General features: G+C 53.2%; 2 protein-coding genes across 2 annotated transcripts in view; one reads left to right on the top strand and one right to left on the bottom strand.

Annotated features, from left to right (window-relative positions):
• Positions 1–13798, bottom strand: part of LOC140487664 (semaphorin-4B-like) — a gene marked incomplete at its 3' end in the record, with an annotated part of 95278 nt that extends 81480 nt beyond the window's left edge. The window contains exon 1 of the mRNA XM_072586948.1: positions 13692–13798. The remainder of the gene's footprint in view (positions 1–13691) is intronic.
• LOC140488194 (semaphorin-7A-like) overlaps positions 1–14367 on the top strand; it is a 39113-nt gene extending 24746 nt beyond the window's left edge. Inside the window, exons 8-14 of the mRNA XM_072588087.1 lie at positions 1745–1923; positions 2702–2813; positions 5883–6072; positions 6331–6446; positions 7517–7689; positions 10014–10069; positions 10929–14367. Of these exons, the coding sequence (XP_072444188.1) occupies positions 1745–1923; positions 2702–2813; positions 5883–6072; positions 6331–6446; positions 7517–7689; positions 10014–10069; positions 10929–11263 (1161 nt within the window). The 3' untranslated portion in view covers positions 11264–14367. The remainder of the gene's footprint in view (positions 1–1744; positions 1924–2701; positions 2814–5882; positions 6073–6330; positions 6447–7516; positions 7690–10013; positions 10070–10928) is intronic.
• Positions 14368–18816: the final 4449 nt, after the last annotated feature.

The following is an 18816-nucleotide window of genomic DNA, read 5'->3' as shown; positions in this document are numbered from 1 at the left end:
TCAAACTGACCTGTTGGGGGCCATACACCCCCTGCAAACCCTCTGCTCGGGGAGAGAATGGGATTCACAAATTTCAATCCTTTAAAGCGATGAATTGGTCCCGGTGACCACAAAACTGCTGTTAAGTGTTGTAAAAAAACTCTATCGGGGTGGGGGTGGGGGGGGAAATCTGCCTTCCTTACCTGGTCTAGGCCTCCACATGACTCCAGACCCCCACACAGCGATAGGGTCGGCTCTTAACTGCCCTCCAAAATGACCCAAGCCAGACAATCTGTTTGAGGGGCAATTAGGGACAGGGAATAAATTTTGTCTGTGTCAGTGATGCCCTCAAGAAAATAGGAGTAGGCCATTCAGCCCGTTCTATAACACCCTGGCTGACCTCTGACCCCTACCCTTTAACACATTTGCTCGACATGGGTTTCTCCCTCTCTAAGATTTGAGATTAACTGATCCGTCGTCCGCTGCTGTTTGTGGAAGACTGTTCCAAACCTTTCCCACCCTTTCTGTGTCGAAATGCTTGCTAACATTTCTCCCGTAACGGTCTGACCCTAATTCTTAAACTCTGACCCCCCTCATTCCAGCCACGAAGAGATCACGGAAAGACTAGTCTCGCAAAGAATGGAGAGGCATTTGGAGATAAGGCTGTTGGTTATTTATTCAGTTTGTGGGGTGTGGGCGTCGCTGACTGGGCCCAGCGTCGACTTCCCGTCCCTAGCTGCCCCTTTGAGGAGGTGGGGGGGTGAGCTGCCTTCTTGAACCGCTCAGCCCACCTGCTGTGGGTTAACCCACAATGCCCTTCGGGAGGGAATTCCAAGATTCTGACCCAGTGAAAGTGAAGGAATGGCGATCTATTTCCACGTCGGGATGGTGGGTGGCTCAGAGGGGACCTTGCAAGGGGTGGTGTTCCCATATAAGCTGCTGTCCCTGGACTCTTAGATGAAAGTGGTCATGGTTTTGGAAGGTGCTGCCTGAGGATCTTTGGTGAGTCACTGCAGGGCATCTAGTAGACGTTACACACTGCTGCTACTGAGCGTCAGTGAGGGAGGGAGTGGATGTGGTGCCAATCAAGTGGGTTGCGTTGTCCTGGATGGTGTCAAGCTTCTTGAGTGTTGTTGGAGCTGCCCCCATCCAGGGCAAATGGGAGAGTGAGATCTCGCTGGACGACAGTCTTATTAAATGGTAGCGTAGGCTTAAAATTGGTCAATGGCGTTCCTGATTTGGACCCTTTTGACGTGTTATCCCTGGAGCATCGGAGGCTGAGGGGTGACCTTATAGAGGTTTATAAAATCACGAGGGGCATGGACAGGGTGAATAGACAAGGTCTTTTCCCTGGGGTGGGGGAGTCCAGAACTAGAGGGGCATAGGTTTAGGGTGAGAGGGGAGGGATTTAAAAGGGACCTAAGGGGCAATGTTTTCACACAGAGGGTGGTACGCGTATGGAACGAGCTGCCAGAGGAAGTGGTGGAGGCTGGTACAATTACAACATTTAAAAGGCATGAATAGGAAGGGTTGAGAGGAATATGGGCCAGGTGCTGGCAAATGGGACTAGATTAACTTAGAATATGTGGTCGGCATGGATGAGTTGGACCGAAGGGTCTGTTTCCATGCTGTACTGCTCTATGACTGTGACTCTATGACATTTCCCAAAAGGTATGACTGCGTTTTAAATTGAACCCCCCCCACCCCCCCCTCCCCCCCCCCCACTGCACCCTTTGATTTTGCTGCTCTCCACCGCCTCCCTCAGGTTGACGAGGGAGCATCGAAGAGCCCTCAAGACTCCTGGACGACCTTCCTGAAGGCTCAACTGCTCTGCGGCTTCCCAGCCGAGCTGAGGTACTTCAACAAGATTCAAGACGCCTCCGTCCTCCTCGTGGAAGGCGATCCTCAGAGGAGTACGGTGTACGGGATCTTTTCCAGCCTGTGGTGAGTGCAAGCGGGAGGACGGATTCCCCCAGGGTCAAGATCCTGGAATTCCCTCCTCAAAACCTAAGACCATAAGACATAGGAGTGGAAGTAAGGCCATTCGGCCCATCGAGTCCACTCCGCCATTCAATCATGGCTGATGCGCATTTCAGCTCCACTTGCCAGCACTCTCCCCGTAGCCCTTAATTCCTCTAGACAACAAGAACCTATCAATCTCGGCCTTGAAGACATTTAGTGTCCCGGCTTCCACTGCACTCCGTGGCAATGAATTCCACAGGCCCACCACTCTCTGGCTGAAGAAATGTCTCCGCATTTCTGTTCTGAAATGACCCCCTCTAATTCTAAGGCTGTGTCCACAGGTCCTAGTCTCCTCGCCTAACAGAAACAATTTTCTAGCATCCACCTTTTCAAAGCCATGTATTATTTTGTACGTCTCTGTTAGATCTCCCCTTAATCTTCTAAACTCCAACGAATACAATCCCAGGATCCTCAGCCGTTCCTCATATGCTAGACCTGTCATTCCAGGGATCATCTGTGTGAATCTCCGCTGGACACGTTCCAGTGCCAGTATGTCCTTCCGGAGGTGTGGGGACCAAAACTGGACACAGTACTCCAAATAATCTGCTTCTGTATGTTAAGGTTTACTGGGGGGGGGGGGGGGGGGGGGGGGGGGACTGTCTTCGCTGGTTGAGCTACTAATCCGAGGCCTGATCACGATCATGGTGGGGTGATGTGTGAGATGGTGCGACTGATCCTTCTGATATTCTCTTTCCTGTAGGAACTCCAGTGCAATCTGTGCCTACTCTCAGGCGGACATAGACTGGGCGTTTAAAAACCCCAAGCTGAAGGGTTTCACCGGCAGCCTGCCCGCGAGTCCAAAGCCAGGAACGGTACGCTGCTACATGGCACCGAAATTCCCCGGCTCTCCTTTGGCCAGACCATGGCAGGGGGGAGGCTATCGACGGAGGGCTGGGGAGGCAGCAAGGCAGCACAGTTGAACAAGGCTGGGTTTCAGGATGGCCTCACCTGCAATGGGCCACACTGCTGTCAAATAGCCCAACGCCAGCATATGCCAACTTGCTGGAGGTGACGGGGGTCAGGCTGGTACCTACACTGAGGAGCAAGCTAGAGCTGGCAATGTAATCGGGGGTTTGGGGTGGTATATACCGAGGATAACACATCCCTGGGAGAGAGTTACAGACTGGAATCCAATCGCGGGGTTCGGGGTGGGGTTTATATACAGAATAACAGATCCCTGGGAGGAAGTTACAGACTGGAATCTAATCGATGCATTCGGGGTGGTTTATAATAACACAGCCCTGGGAGGGAGTTACAAACTGAAACCTAATCTAGGGGTTTGGGGTGGTTTATAAACAGAATTACAGATACCCCGGAGTGAGTTACAGACTGGAATCTAATCTAGGTGTTTGGGGTGGTTTATATACAGAATAACAGCTCACCGGGAGGGAGGCACAGACCAGAATCTAATCGAGGGGTTTATATACAGAATAACCTGTACCCGGGAGGGAGTTACAGACCGGAATCTAATCGAGGGGTTTATATACAGAATAACCTGTACCCGGGAGGGAGTTACAGACCGGAATCTAATCGAGGGGTTTATATACAGAATAACCTGTACCCGGGAGGGAGTTACAGACCGGAATCTAATCGAGGGGTTTATATACAGAATAACCTGTACCCGGGAGGGAGTTACAGACCGGAATCTAATCGAGGGGTTTATATACAGAATAACCTGTACCCGGGAGGGAGTTACAGACCGGAATCTAATCGAGGGGTTTATATACAGAATAACCTGTACCCGGGAGGGAGTTACAGACCGGAATCTAATCGAGGGGTTTATATACAGAATAACCTGTACCCGGGAGGGAGATACAGACCGGAATCTAATCGAGGGGTTTATATACAGAATAACAGATACCCCGGGAGGGAGTTACAGACCGGAATCTAATCGAGGGGTTTATATACAGAATAACCTGTACCCGGGAGGGAGTTACAGACCGGAATCTAATCGAGGGGTTTATATACAGAATAACCTGTACCCGGGAGGGAGTTACAGACCGGAATCTAATCGAGGGGTTTATATACAGAATAACCTGTATCCGGGAGGGAGTTACAGACCGAAATCTAATCGAGGGGTTTATATACAGAATAACCTGTACCCGGGAGGGAGTTACAGACCGGAATCTAATCGAGGGGTTTATATACAGAATAACCTGTACCCCGGAGGGAGTTACAGACCGGAATCTAATCGAGGGGTTTATATACAGAATAACCTGTACCCGGGAGGGAGTTACAGACCGGAATCTAATCGAGGGGTTTATATACAGAATAACCTGTACCCGGGAGGGAGTTACAGACCGGAATCTAATCGAGGGGTTTATATACAGAATAACCTGTATCCGGGAGGGAGTTACAGACCGAAATCTAATCGAGGGGTTTATATACAGAATAACCTGTACCCGGGAGGGAGTTACAGACCGGAATCTAATCGAGGGGTTTATATACAGAATAACCTGTACCCGGGAGGGAGTTACAGACCGGAATCTAATCGAGGGGTTTATATACAGAATAACCTGTACCCGGGAGGGAGTTACAGACCGGAATCTAATCGAGGGGTTTATATACAGAATAACCTGTACCCGGGAGGGAGTGACAGACCGGAATCTAATCGAGGGGTTTATATACAGAATAACCTGTACCCGGGAGGGAGTTACAGACCGGAATCTAATCGAGGGTTTATATACAGAATAACCTGTACCCGGGAGGGAGTTACAGACCGGAATCTAATCGAGAGGTTTATATACAGAATAACCTGTACCCGGGAGGGAGTTACAGACCGGAATCTAATCGAGGGGGTTATATACAGAATAACAGATACCCCGGGAGGGAGTTACAGACCGGAATCTAATCGAGGGGTTTATATACAGAATAACCTGTACCCCGGAGGGAGTTACAGACCGGAATCTAATTGAGGGGTTTATATACAGAATAACCTGTACCCGGGAGGGAGTTACAGACCGGAATCTAATCGAGGGGTTTATATACAGAATAACCTGTACCCGGGAGGGAGTTACAGACCGGAATCTAATCGAGGGGGTTATATACAGAATAACCTGTACCCGGGAGGGAGTTACAGACCGGAATCTAATCGAGGGGTTTATATACAGAATAACCTGTACCCGGGAGGGAGTTACAGACCGGAATCTAATCGAGGGGGTTATATACAGAATAACAGATACCCCGGAGGGAGTTACAGACCGGAATCTAATCGAGGGGTTTATATACAGAATAACCTGTACCCCGGAGGGAGTTACAGACCGGAATCTAATCGAGGGGTTTATATACAGAATAACCTGTACCCGGGAGGGAGTTACAGACCGGAATCTAATCGAGGCACCATATTTCTGGTCCTCCCCAATCCTGAGTGGGATGAATTGATCATTCGACAGTTTACTAGATTTGAATACAGATGGAAACTGGCCAACTGTTGTGGAGAGTCCTCTCACTTTGCAGACATCAGGACCATTGCAAGAATACCACATTTGAAAGGAAACAACAATATCTGAGACATGAGTAAAAAGGTGTGGGTTGGGTTGGCAAAATGACATTCCTGGGCTTGCTGGAGGGTAGATGCATTAACACTTTGAGGGCAAATGGAACACGTTCGGGTTATCACGCTATTTCTTGAACCAATAGTAAGGGGCAACAGTTGTTCTCCGGCAACCCCCTGATCAATCACAGTCCAAAGTAGCCAACCAATCAGCACCTTCCTGCCACCGCTTCTCTCCCTGCGAAATGTGGCATTCTTGTGGATGTCCTGATGCATGCAGGAAGGACATCTTCCACAGCATTCTCCTTTCTGCAGCCCATTCCGCGCGTTGGTCAGCTTGTCTCGGAGCGTACGCTTCAGTTCCACCGTGCTCTTTCTGTCGCTGCAGTGCGGCATCAGCAACGTACCGAGAAACGTCCTGACAGCAATAAGGAACTACCCAGAGCTCGAGGTCTCCATCCTCCCCGTGAAGGACCGGCCCCTCTACGTGGTCAAGCACACCAGCTACACCAAGATCACAGCAGACCAAGTCAAGGGGGCCAATCATGACTACTACCCCGTCTTGTTCGTTGGCACAGGTACTTGTTGTGTTGGTGTCACTGTGTTTTGTCATTTCATTCAGACCAGTTGATTGCCCATCCCCAATTGCCCAGAGGGCAGTTAAGAGTGAACAGTGTTGCTGTGTAGGCCGAGAGTCATGTGGAGGCCACTCCAGCTAAGGAGGGCAGTTTCCTTCCCTAAAGGAGGTGAAGGAGGTTTTTCCAACAACTGACAATCGTTTCATTCGACTCTCGGTTCCCTCAAATGGTAAACGCTCCATATTTCTCCTCTTCAAGGGAACGGGAAGATCCATAAGGTTTTGCATAACGACGGGGAGGCCTTCATCATCTCGGAGCTCAGCCCCTTTCAGACTGAGGCCCCTGTCTCGGCCATGACGCTGGACCCCAGCACGGTAGGAGTCTGATCAACGTCCCTCGCAGCTCGGTCAGTTGCGCAGGCCGCAGTCCCGGGTTTCGTCCCGCTTGGAAGTGGGGATGAGGGGGGTTTTGGCCGCACTGAAAGCGCTCTGTAAACTCAGCCTGCGATGTCAGGCTGAAGTCTCGTGAGGCCACAGGCCGAGTGCAATAATGGAGGTGGACGACGGAAAGTTGCTGGATGGCAAGAGGGGAGGGTCATCGGTGCAGAGTGCAACCCCCATCGGTTTCGGGATTGACTTCGGGAGGTCATAGAGGTGAACAAACCCTTCGGCCCAACTCCTCCATGCTGACCCAGATATCCTACTTTAATCCAGTCCCATTTAGTGTCATAGAGCTATAGGGTACAGAAACAGACCCTTCGGCCCAAGTCCTCCATGCTGACCCAGATATCCTACTTTAATCCAGTCCCATTTAGTGTCAAACAGCTATAGGGTACAGAAACAGACCCTTCGGCCCAAATCCTCCATGCTGTCCCAGATATCTTAGGTTAATCTAGTCCCATTTAGTGTCAAGGAGCAATACAGCATGGAAATAGACCCTTCAGTCCAACATGTCCGTGATGACCAGATATCCGACATTAATCTAGTCCCATTTAGAGTCATAGAGATGTACAGCACAGAAACAGGTCCTTTTGGGCCAACCCATCCATGCTGACCAGACATCCTGAATTCATCTAGTCCCATGTGCCAGCACTTGGCCCATCCCTTCCTATTCACAAAGCCATTGCTGACCTCAGTCTAAAATAGCACGCCGCACTGAGGATCGGTGCGGAACGGGAGCCTCCCTGTCACTGTGTCTCAAGAAGGGAGGGTCTGGAGTAGAAAGGACGGGCGGGGGTGGGGAAACAGATACTAGGCAAAACACCGGGGATCACTGGGGGAATAGAGTGGAGCAGGGAAACCTGCGCTGGATTGGCTCGAAGGTGTGGATAACTCCTGCTATTGCCTTTGCTGTCTGTGTTCCGTTTGCCAGTTCCGCGGATGCCAGGACGTTTGGCAAACTGGGGCACAGAGGGCTAACCCTCTCTCACTCTTTCCCCGCCCAGGGGCACCTCTTTGTCGGGACTCCCTTGGAGACCGTCCGGCTGCCGCTGGCGAACTGCGAGGTGTACGGTCGCGCCTGCTGGCAGTGTGTCGCTGCCAGAGACCCCTACTGTGGGTGGCACCAGGTCAGCAAGACGTGCGTGTCTGTCGCTGGAGCGGAGAATGATACTGAGAGGTAGGTAAGAGGGTAAGAAATAGAATAAGGGGCAGGCCATCTGGGCCATCAAAGGCTTGCTCCAGATCATGGCTGACTGTTTCACCCACTTACTCACCCCTCACCATAAAGTTTGCCGATCTACTTTTGCTTTACAAACATTCAGTAAGGTAGCATCAACTGGGCGGGGGGGGGGTCCCACAGATTCCCAACCCCTCTGGGTGGAGAGCTTTCCCCTCAGCTCAGTCCGAAATCTGCTACCCCCCACCCCACCCCGTTCTAGTTTCACCCTCCAGCAGGAACAACCTCCCTGCTTCCATCTTATCCAGGCCCTTCATCATTTTATAAGACCCCCTCCCTCGAATGAGTGTAGTCCCAGTCTCCCCAGTCTCTCCTCCCAAGGTAACCCTGTCCACTACAGAGTGAACCCCCCCCCCCCCACAACCGTGCACCACCCCCCTCCAGGTCCCAGTACATCCTTTCTCAAGGAGGGGAGACCGAAACTGTACACAGTTACTCCCAGGTGTGCCCCCCCCAGCTCCCTGTACAGCTGCAGCGTAACCTCCCTGTGTTTACACTCCATCCCTCTCGCGATGAAGGACAAGATTCCATTTGCCACCCCAATTACCTGCTGAACCTGCACACCAACTTTTTGTGAGCGCGGATGTAGGTTTGCACGTTGAGCTGGAAGGTTCATTTTCAGACGTTTCATCACCACACTGGGTAACAATTAGCCTCCGAATGAAGCACTGATGGCATGGCCCGCTTTCTCTTTATGTGTTTGGGTTTCCTTGGGTTGGTGATGCCATTTCCTCTGCTGATGTCATTTCCTGTTCTTTTTCTCAGGGCGTAGTAAATGGGATCCAAGTCAATCTGTAGATCTGTCAACAAACACATTGACCTGGAACCCATTTACCACCCCCCCCCCCAAGAAACAGAACAGGAAATGACATCACCACAGGAAATGACATCACCACAGGAAATCACCAACCCAAGGAAACCCAAACACATAATTAGAAAGTGGGCTATACCACCAGTGCTTCATCTGGAGGCTCACTGAAGATGTTACCTAGTATGGTGGCAAAACATCTGAAAACGAACCTTCTAGCTCAGCGCGCAAACCTACATCCAGAACCTCAACCCGAGCTACACATCTTCTCAAAACTTGCTTATTGTGAGTGTACATCTCTGCATACTGGCCTTATTCTTGCAACGTGTCTGACCAAGCTCATTTAACCATTCCCATTCCGTCTCTCGTTCATTACAATCCTGTGCCCACTGTGTCTCTGCAATCACACAAACACTGAGCATCTTCCTAAATCTGGCACGGAACACCAACGTTAATGATCTTCGAACAGATTCAGACAGTCGCAGTCTAACAGGAGCAGGAACTGCATTTCTGCTCCAGACGATGGACACCGAACAATCCGTCTGTGAATGTGAAATGTTCAGACGTGACTCTTACCTCTGTCTTGGGACTATTTCACGATGGAAGGTGGAGAGGGAGCTTTACTCTCTATCTAGTCCTGTGCTATCCCTATTCTGGGAGTGTTTAATGGTGGACGATGTAAAGGGAGCTTTACTCGACATCTTGTCCTGTGCTGTGCCTGTCCTGGGAGTGTTTGATGGGGGGACAGTGTGGAGGGAGCTTTAGTCTGTATCTAACCCCATGCTGTCCCTGTCCCTGGGAGTGTGTGATGGGGGGGACAGTGTAGAGGGAGCTTTACTCTGTATCTAACCCCGTGCTGTCCCTGTCCTGGGAGTGTTTGATGGGGGACAGTGTAGAGGGAGCTTTACTCTGTATCTAACCCTGTGCTGTCCCTGTCCTGGGAGTGTGTGATGGGGGGGACAGTGTAGAGGGAGCTTTACTCTGTATCTAACCCCGTGCTGTCTCTGTCCTGGGAGTGTGTGATGGGGGGACAGTGTAGAGAGAGCTTTACTCTGTATCTAACCCCGTGCTGTCCCTGGGAGTGCGTGATGGGGGGACAGTGAGGGAGCTTTACTCTGTATCTAACCCCGTGCTGTCTCTGTCCTGGGAGTGTGTGATGGGGGGACAGTGTGGAGGGAGCTTTACTCTGTATCTAACCCCGTGCTGTCCTGTCCTGGGAGTGTGTGATGGGGGGGCCAGTGTAGAGGGAGCTCTACCTGGTATGAGAGGGTTTTCTGTCTCTCTGTTTTTTGAACACAGCCCTTGCCCTCTCACAGAAAATGGAACTGAGCAGCAAGTTCCACACATTCTGATCCAGGGAACATTTCGCGACCTGAATTTGATTGAGACGTATCGTATTCAGATCTAACCAGGTCACAAGCTCTATTTAATACTGTTTTATTTATTAACACTGCAGTGAGATCCTCCAGAGTATTAAACAGCTGAACATCTCGATCTGCGATGGTGAAGCAGGTAACCCCCCCCCCCCATCTCATTTACTGACCTAGACAGCTCAAGTTTAACCTCGGGGCAAATAGCTCTCCGTCGCGACCCCATCTAACCACCTTCTGCACGTTAAAGTGTCCACTCCAGCTGCGATGGTCATCTCCTGGCCAGTTTTCATATCACCACCAAGTTGCCACGGACTATTCAACTGTGAAAGCTATCGCGGTCACATTCTCACGTCTCTTCACAATGCACCGTCCAGCCCTGTGGGCCTTGTATCCCTCACACGGTGTTGTTTGACGAGATGAGGGTGTCGCTGGCCAGGGCAGCATTTACTGGCCATCCCTAATTGCCCAGAGGGCGGGTAAGAACCAACTGCAGAGCTGGGGGTCTGGAGTCACGTGTAGTCAGGTCCGGGTAAGGATGGCAGCTTGCTTCTCCCAGATGGGATTTTCCCAACAATCAACAATGGGAGTGTTTGATGGGGAGACAGTGTAGAGGGAGCTTTACTCTGTCCCTAACCCCGTGCTGTCCCTGTCCCTGGGAGTGTTTGATGTGGAACAGTGTAGACAGAGCTTTACGCTGTATCCAACCCCCATGCTGTGCCCGTTCTGTGAGGGTCTTGCAATCCTGCTGTGAGTAACTGCCCTCCTGACGCCCCGAAGCCTGTCCCACCATCCACAAGCCTGGATTGTCGTGGAATACTCCACCCCCTGCCTGGATGGCAACCAACATTTGCAAACTGTGGCTGGTGCTCTCTCCTGCGAGAGGTGGAATCTGGCTAGCCCCCGCAACGTCCGGGCAATGTGGGATGGGTGGGATTGAGGTCAGAATCCCAGTGTGTTAGCAAACATTCCGATGAATCTCTCTGCTTGTTCGCCTCCAGGTTTGATGTCTTTCGACAAAGAGCCCAAAATGTTGACTGTGCACTCACCTGCCTATTTGTACCTGCCCTGCCCAGTCAAGTCCTACCACGCAGTGTACACGTGGAGCTATAACCAGAAGGATCGGTTTTCCTGCACCATCCAAGATGACTCCTGCCCGCTGATCTTCAACCGTCATCTCCCAGTGAGCAGTGGGGAGTTCAGGTGCATCGCTAGTGAGGATGGGTTGGAGGAGGTGCTGGCTGTCTATAATGTCAGGTTCAGCGGCAGTACACACCCAGACCAGACAGGCACTGCTATCATAATCGGTCTGCTTGCGGCACTCTCCCTGGTCTGAGAGGACGGGGAGGGGGTTGGAGAGGGGACGTGCATGGAATACCGTCCGTCAATCTCATTCCGAGTGTCAGCCCTCGAGTGTGCTGGGAGGGGAGCAGCCAACCTTAGCAAAGGCCACATATTCAAGGGCTGGAATCCTCCCCCCCCACCCTCCATCGCCCACCGCATAGCCTCCAACCCTAGCTGCATCCTGCCTCTCTCACCTGACCTCCACCCTCTCGTTCCTACTGGGAGCAAGGCACCCTCAGCCCTCGACTTAACAAAGGGGGAAAAAAATGACAGGGGAGTCGCCTCTGGTTTCAGTCTCTGTGGTCCCAGGATTTCTGTTGGTCGTTCCGATGTTGACTCGTAGCTTTCCGAGAGGTCTTTGCGTCGGGGAGAGGGGAATGTTTCCAATGCATACTCTCAGGATGTTTCCACATCGATGAAACTGCCTTTTAACCAGACCCTGGCCATAACCTGCCATGGTGACTCAGATGCTGCGGGCTGGGAGACAGCACCTGGGGACAGATCTGTACAGGGAATAGGTTACAGTAGTGAGTGTATCACACAGGACTGGGAATTGGGTGACCGTCATTTGAACACTAAGAGCTTTACACTGTATCTAATCCACTGTCCTGAGAGTGTTTGATGGGGGACAGTGTAGAGGGAGCTTTACTCTGTATCTAACCCCATGCTGTCCCTGTCCTGAGAGTGTTTGATGGGGGTGACAGTGTGGAGGGAGCTTTACTCTGTATCTAACCCCATGCTGTTCCTGTCCTGGGTGAGTTTGATGGGGGAGAGTCTAACCCCGTGCTGTCCCTGTCCCTGGGAGTGTTTGATGGGGGGACAGTGTAGAGGGAGCTTTACTCTGTATCTAACCCCGTACTGTCCCTGTCCCTGGGAGTGTTTGATGGGGGGACAGTGTAGAGGCAGCTTTACTCTGTATCTAACCCCGTGCTGTCCCTGTCCCTGGGGGTGTTTGATGGGGGGACAGTGTAGAGGCAGCTTTACTCTGTATCTAACCCCGTGCTGTTCCTGTCCTGGGTGAGTTTGATGGGGGAGAGTCTAACCCTGTGCTGTCCCTGTCCTTGGGAGTGTTTGATGGGGGGACAGTGTAGAGGGAGCTTTACTCTGTATCTAACCCCGTACTGTCCCTGTCCCTGGGAGTGTTTGATGGGGGGACAGTGTAGAGGCAGCTTTACTCTGTATCTAACCCTGTGCTGTCCCTGTCCTGGGAGTGTTTGATGGGGGGACAGTGTAGAGGGAGCTTTACTCTGTATCTAACCCCGTACTGTCCCTGTCCCTGGGAGTGTTTGATGGGGGGACAGTGTAGAGGCAGCTTTACTCTGTATCTAACCCTGTGCTGTCCCTGTCCTGGGAGTGTTTGATGGGGATCAGAGCTGAAAATGTGTTTCTGGAAAAGCGCAGCAGGTCAGGCAGCATCCAAGGAGCAGGAGAATCGACGTTCCGGGCGTAAGCCCTTCTTCAGGAATCAAGGACAGGCAGAAGGCATTAGTTTAATGAAGAAGGGCTTATGCCCGAAATATCGATTCTCCTGCTCCTTGGATGCTGCCTGACCTGCTGTGCTTTTCCAGCAACACATTTTCAGCACCAATGTCCGCCTGGAAGTGTAGATGGGAGAATGGAAAGCCACTCCCAAGTGAGACAGCGTTGTTCCTCACTGCAAATGATTCCAGCATTGATAACTCGCCGACCTGCTCAGTTGCTAGGGAGTGGGAGCTCTTAATCTCACAACCCCCAACAACAGCTCGAAACCATCCAGGACAAACTGACAGGCACAGCCACAAGAATCCACACCCTCCACCATCGACGCTCGGTCGCAGCAGCGTGTACCACCTACAAGACGCACTGCAGCAACCCGCCAAGGTTCCTCAGATGGCACCACAACCCACTTCCAGTCAGAAGGACAAGGGCAGCACAGACGTGGGAACACTGCCCCCCTGCAAGTTCGCCTCCAGGCCTCACACTGTCCTCTAGGCCCAAATCTCCACATTAACAGAGGGGTGCCCCATTGCCACCCTGACCAAAGCGGGCACCTCACCACCTTCTCAAGGGGCAGCAAGCACATCTCACGGTGGTATCAGAGGAAGATGAGCGACACTGATTCCTCAAACTGCAGTCTTTGAGATTGGCCAAATCCTATCTGGATTAGTAGCTTGGATGCTGCCTGAACCGCTGTGCTCTTCCAGCACCACTAATCCAGATTCTGGTTTCCAGCATCTGCAGTCATTGTTTTTAACCTCAAATCCTATCTGTCTACGGCCTGTTTTTTTTTTGTTCTGATGTTATTCAATCATGGGACGAGGGCATCTCCATTTAGTGCCCTTGCCTGATTGCCCAGTGGGCAGTTACGAGTTAACCACGTTGCTGCAGGAGTCACAAGTCGGCCAGACCAGGGTCACTTAGCACATCGAACCGATCCTTACCTCAAAATCCTCCTGGTTTATGTTCTTCTCTTGTTATTCCGTCCACTCAAAGAGGGACCAGTTGAAAAGACAGGACCCAGACATTCATCCTTTGGACCATTGGTAAGGGCTCACTTCTTTAAGCAGAGAGTCTGGGGGACAAATTATTTTGCCTGTTCCTGGGGCTCCATGATTTTGGACAGGTGTTTGCATGGTTCAGTGCAGAACACAGTAGGCATCGCCGAGCTGCTCAAACCAACTATTTCAAATTCCCAGAGGGTGGGGCGAAGGATTACACTCTTCAGGGGAGCTCAACCCTCCTGCTTGGTGCTGCCAAACCTTTTCCAGATTACTCCTCTTTTCTACGACTGACTGTAGATTTGAAAAAAAAGAACGAAAATTAAAAGTTAATGTCCACACTCACACACAAGAGGAACCTACGATACTGGACTGTGTGAAACGCTACAGATGCGCGCAAGTGAGCAAACGATCTCTGGGTTAGATCTGTCTCGGGATGTGGATGGGGTTGGGAAAATAAAAACTCCACATTCCTGGTTTGAGATGCTTCATAGTCCAGATCCAGTGGATAAACAATCTCAGTTCAATTTCGTGAATGGCGTACGCAATGCAACCGTTGGCACTCTGAACATTTGCTTAACTTATCTATGAATGTTTTAATAAAGGTTTGAATGTTTAAGGGACTTCTGTCACGTGTGTGTGTATATCCCAACATGTAGTATGTGTCTCTGTGTTCCAAGATTGACCTCACGTTTGTGAACAACAGTCCTTAGTTCTAGATTCTCCCATGAGAGGGAACATCTTCCCCTCAAAAATGGTGTCGAGATTCCTCAGGATTGGTTCAAATAATTCACCTTGTTGCCTTCTAAACTCCAGCAGCTCTGGGGCAGTTACCATCTCCAACACGAAACAACCTAACTGACAACCCCTTGACCTTCGATGGTGTTCCCATCACTGAATCGCCCACTATCAACATCCTGGGGGTTATCATTGACAGAGAATCTAACCATCGCCCCCCTTGACATTCAATGGCGTTTCCATCACTGAATTTCCACCCCCCCCCCAACTACCAACATCCTGGGGGTTATCATTGACAGAGAATCTAACCATCGCCCCCTTGACATTCAATGGCGTTTCCATCACTGAATTTCCACCCCCCCTCCAACTACCAACATCCTGGGGGTTATCATTGACAGAGAATCTAACCATCGCCCCCTTGACATTCAATGGTGTTTCCATCACTGAATTTCCACCCCCCCCCCCAACTACCAACATCCTGGGGGTTATCATTGACAGAGAATCTAACCATCGCCCCCTTGACATTCAATGGCGTTTCCATCACTGAATTTCCACCCCCCCCCCAACTACCAACATTCTGGGGGTTATCATTGACAGAGAATCTAACCATCGTCCCCCTTGACATTCAATGGTGTTTCCACCACTGAATGCTCCCGTTATCAACATACTAGGGGTTACCATCTCCAACAAGAGAGCATGTAACCATCACCCCGTGACATTCAATGGCGTTACCCTCTTATCAGTCCTGATGAAGGGTTAAGCCTGAAACATCGACTCTCTTGGTCCTCAGATGCTGCCTGACCTGCTGTGCTTTTTCCAGTGCCACACTTTATCAAATCTAACCATCACCCCTTGACATTCAATAGTTTTGCCATCACTGAATCCCCCCCACTGTCAACATCCTGGGGGTTACCATCTCCAACAAGAGAGATTCTAATCAATACCCCCCTTGACATTCATGGGCATTGCCCTCACCAAATTCCCCCCATTGTCAACATTCTGGGGGTCACCATTGAGACAGAATCCAACCATTACCCCCCTTGACATTCATGGGCATTGCCCTCACCGCATCCCCCCATCGTCAACAATCTGGGGGTTACCATTGAGACAGAATCTAACCATCACCCCCTTGACAGAGAATCTAACCATTACCCCTTGACATTCATTGGCGTTGCCATCACTGAATCCCCCCAACTGTCAACATTCTGGGGGTTACCATTGACAGAGAATCTAACCATCGCCCCCTTGACATTCAACGGCATTACCCTCTATGTTAAATATTCTCAAAAGACTGAGCATTCACAGCTCTCGGCTTTAGAAAATTCTAAAGATTCACTGCTCTTGAATTAAAATTGCCTCATCTCAGTCCTCTGAACAACACTCCTTATTTTTAACGTCATGTTACTTGGTTCTGGACTGGACAACCATCTTGCCTGCAGCTTCAAAAAAACAAAAGTACTTTAGCTGCCGCAAATCTGAAAAAAAAACGAACATTTGCTGGTAAAACTCAGCGAGTCGTGCAGTGTCTGAGGAGACAGAAAGCAGAGTTAACGTTTTGGGTTGAGTGACCCTTCTTCGGTTCTCGCTATTCCCACCTGCCTGGGATTAATCGGAAAGGAGAGGAAGGGTGCTACAGAAGTGCAAGTTGTTGTTGTCATTGTGGGGGGTAACCTCCTCAAATACAAAACTCCCTCTTGTCAGCTGGCGGTGACCCCACCAAATGCTGGCTACGCCCGTCAACCTGAGATTAATTCAAAAGGAATTACGAAAGCACTAGGCGTTAATGAAATACAGGTTGTTGTTGTATGTGTGTGGGTGGGGGGGGGGAGGGGGAACGTCTCAAAAGAGACCCCACTCAACCCTCGCGGATCACAGACCCCGCAAAATACCATTGTCAAACTTGAGGTTAATTGAAAAGGGGATTTTAAAAAGAAACAGGCGGTAAAGAAATGCAACTTGTTGTTGGGCGCAACAGGAATGCAAGTTTTCCGAAATTTAAAAAAAATACCTCAACCCACACCCGTTACACCACCCCCATAAGGGCTGGCTACCCTCCCGTCGAAACTGGGGTTAATTTGTTTTAAAAGGCGAGACAAAATGCACTAGGCGCCATACAAATGCAAGTTATGGGTGTTGCTGTTAACGGCCGCGCCCGGCACGCGGCACCCTCCTTTCCCGCGCGCGGGAAAACCGGTGGGTCACGTGGGGAGTGATAGGCGATGGGGCAAAGGGGCAAACGGGCGCTACGGCGCATGCGCTTCCTCACCTCCTCACCCGCTGCCGCAGGTCGATGTTGTTATTGTTGGGCGGAGTGTAGGGGGGAGGGGGAGAGAATGGTCTCTACGCACGCGCGGCGGCGACTAACGTGGCGGCGTCATCTCCGTCAGACTACAACTCCCAGCGGGCACCGCCACCCGTTCCCCGGATGCCCCCTCACCGATTGGTCGGGAGCCATACACCACGTGGCAAGGGCCAGCTTCGATTGGACACATCCTAATCACCAATCGCCAAACGGCGAACGGTGCGGCCACGCCCCTTCGTCTACATCCCCACTCTGTCATTGGTTGGAGGCAGCAGGTGATGGGCGGGGCAGGGGGCGGATGGTGGCCAATCGCTGAGGTGGTCCGGCCCCACCGCGCACGGCGATTGGCCGCATTGCCGCTCCGTGATTGGCTGACCCCCGGCCTAAGGGGTGAGCGGTGAGGTGGATGTGATTGGGCGGAGGGACTGCAGCCTCCCGGCATTGAGTGAGTGAGGTAAAAGAGGGAGGGGAGAGGGTGAGTGAGGGGGGGGTGGGGTTGAGGGGGGGGTGGGGTTGAGGGGGGGGGTGAGGGTGAGGGGGGGTTGAGGGGGGGTGAGGGTGAGGGGGGGTTGAGGGGGGGTGAGGGTGAGGGTGAGGGCGGTGGGGTTGAGGGTGAGGGTGAGGGTGAGGGGGGGGTGAGGGTGAGGGTGAGGGCGGTGGGGTTGAGGGTGAGGGTGAGGGGGGGTGAGGGTGAGGGGGGGGGTGAGGGTGAGGGGGGGGTGAGGGTGAGGGGGGGGGGTGAGGGTGAGGGGGGGGGTGAGGGTGAGGGGGGGGGGTGAGGGTGAGGGGGGGGTGAGGGTGAGGGGGGGGTGAGGGTGAGGGGGGGGTGAGGGTGAGGGGGGGGTGAGGGTGAGGGGGGGGTGAGGGGGGGGTGAGGGGGGGTGAGGGTGAGGGGGGGTGAGGGGAGGGTGAGGGGGGGGTGAGGGGGGGGTGAGGGTGAGGGGGGGTGAGGGTGAGGGTGGGGGGTGAGGGTGAGGGTGGGGGGTGGGGTTGAGGGGGGGTGGGGGTGAGGGTGAGGGGAGGGTGAGGGTGAGGGTGAGGGTGAGGGTGAGGGGGAGGGTGAGGGTGAGGGGGGGTGAGGGTGAGGGTGAGGGTGAGGGGGGGTGAGGGTGAGGGGGGGTGGGGAGGGTGAGGGGGGGTGGGGAGGGTGAGGGGGGTGAGGGTGAGGGGAGGGTGAGGGGGGGTGAGGGTGAGGGGGGTGAGGGTGAGGGGGGGGTGAGGGTGAGGGGGGGTGAGGGGGGGGTGGGGGTGAGGGTGAGGTGAGGGTGAGGGGGGTGAGGGTGAGGGGGGGTGAGGGTGAGGGGGGGTGAGGGTGAGGTGAGGGGGGGGTGGGGGTGAGGGTGAGGTGAGGGTGAGGGTGAGGGGGGGTGGGGTTGAGGGTGAGGGGGGGTGGGGTTGAGGGGGGGGTGAGGGTGAGTGGGGGTGAGGGTGAGTGAGGGTGAGGGGGGGTGAGGGGGGGGGGGGGGGTGGGAGGGGAGGGGAGGGGGGGGGGGGTGGAGGGGGTGGTGGGGGTGGGTGGGGGGGGGGGGGGTGGGGGGGGGGGGGGGGGTGGGGGGGGGAGGGGGAGGGGTGAGGGGGGGGGGGGGGGGGGGGTGAGGGTGAGGGGGGGTGAGGGTGAGGGGGGGTGGGGTTGAGGGGGGGGTGAGGGTGAGGGGAGGGTGAGGGTGAGGGGAGGGTGAGGGGGGGTGAGGGTGAGGGGGGGTGGGGTTGAGGGGGGGGTGAGGGTGAGGGGAGGGTGAGGGGGGGTGAGGGTGCGGGGAGGGTGAGGGGGGGTGAGGGTGAGGGGGGGTGAGGGTGAGGGGAGGGTGTGAGGGTGAGGGGAGGGTGTGAGGGTGAGGGGGGGGTGAGGGTGAGGGGGGTGAGGGTGAGGGGGGGTGAGGGTGAGGAGGGTGAGGGGGGGTGAGGGTGAGGGGGGGTGAGGGTGAGGAGGGTGAGGGGGGGTGAGGGTGAGGAGGGTGAGGGGGGGGTGAGGGTGAGGGGGGGTGAGGGTGAGGGGAGGGTGAGGGGGGTGAGGGTGAGGGGGGGTGA

The sequence above is a fragment of the Chiloscyllium punctatum genome, chromosome 17, assembly GCF_047496795.1.
Source record: "Chiloscyllium punctatum isolate Juve2018m chromosome 17, sChiPun1.3, whole genome shotgun sequence".
Lineage (NCBI taxonomy): Eukaryota > Metazoa > Chordata > Chondrichthyes > Orectolobiformes > Hemiscylliidae > Chiloscyllium > Chiloscyllium punctatum.
The sequence above is the reverse complement of the archived record's forward strand: the minus strand, read 5'-3'. Positions and strand labels throughout refer to the sequence as shown.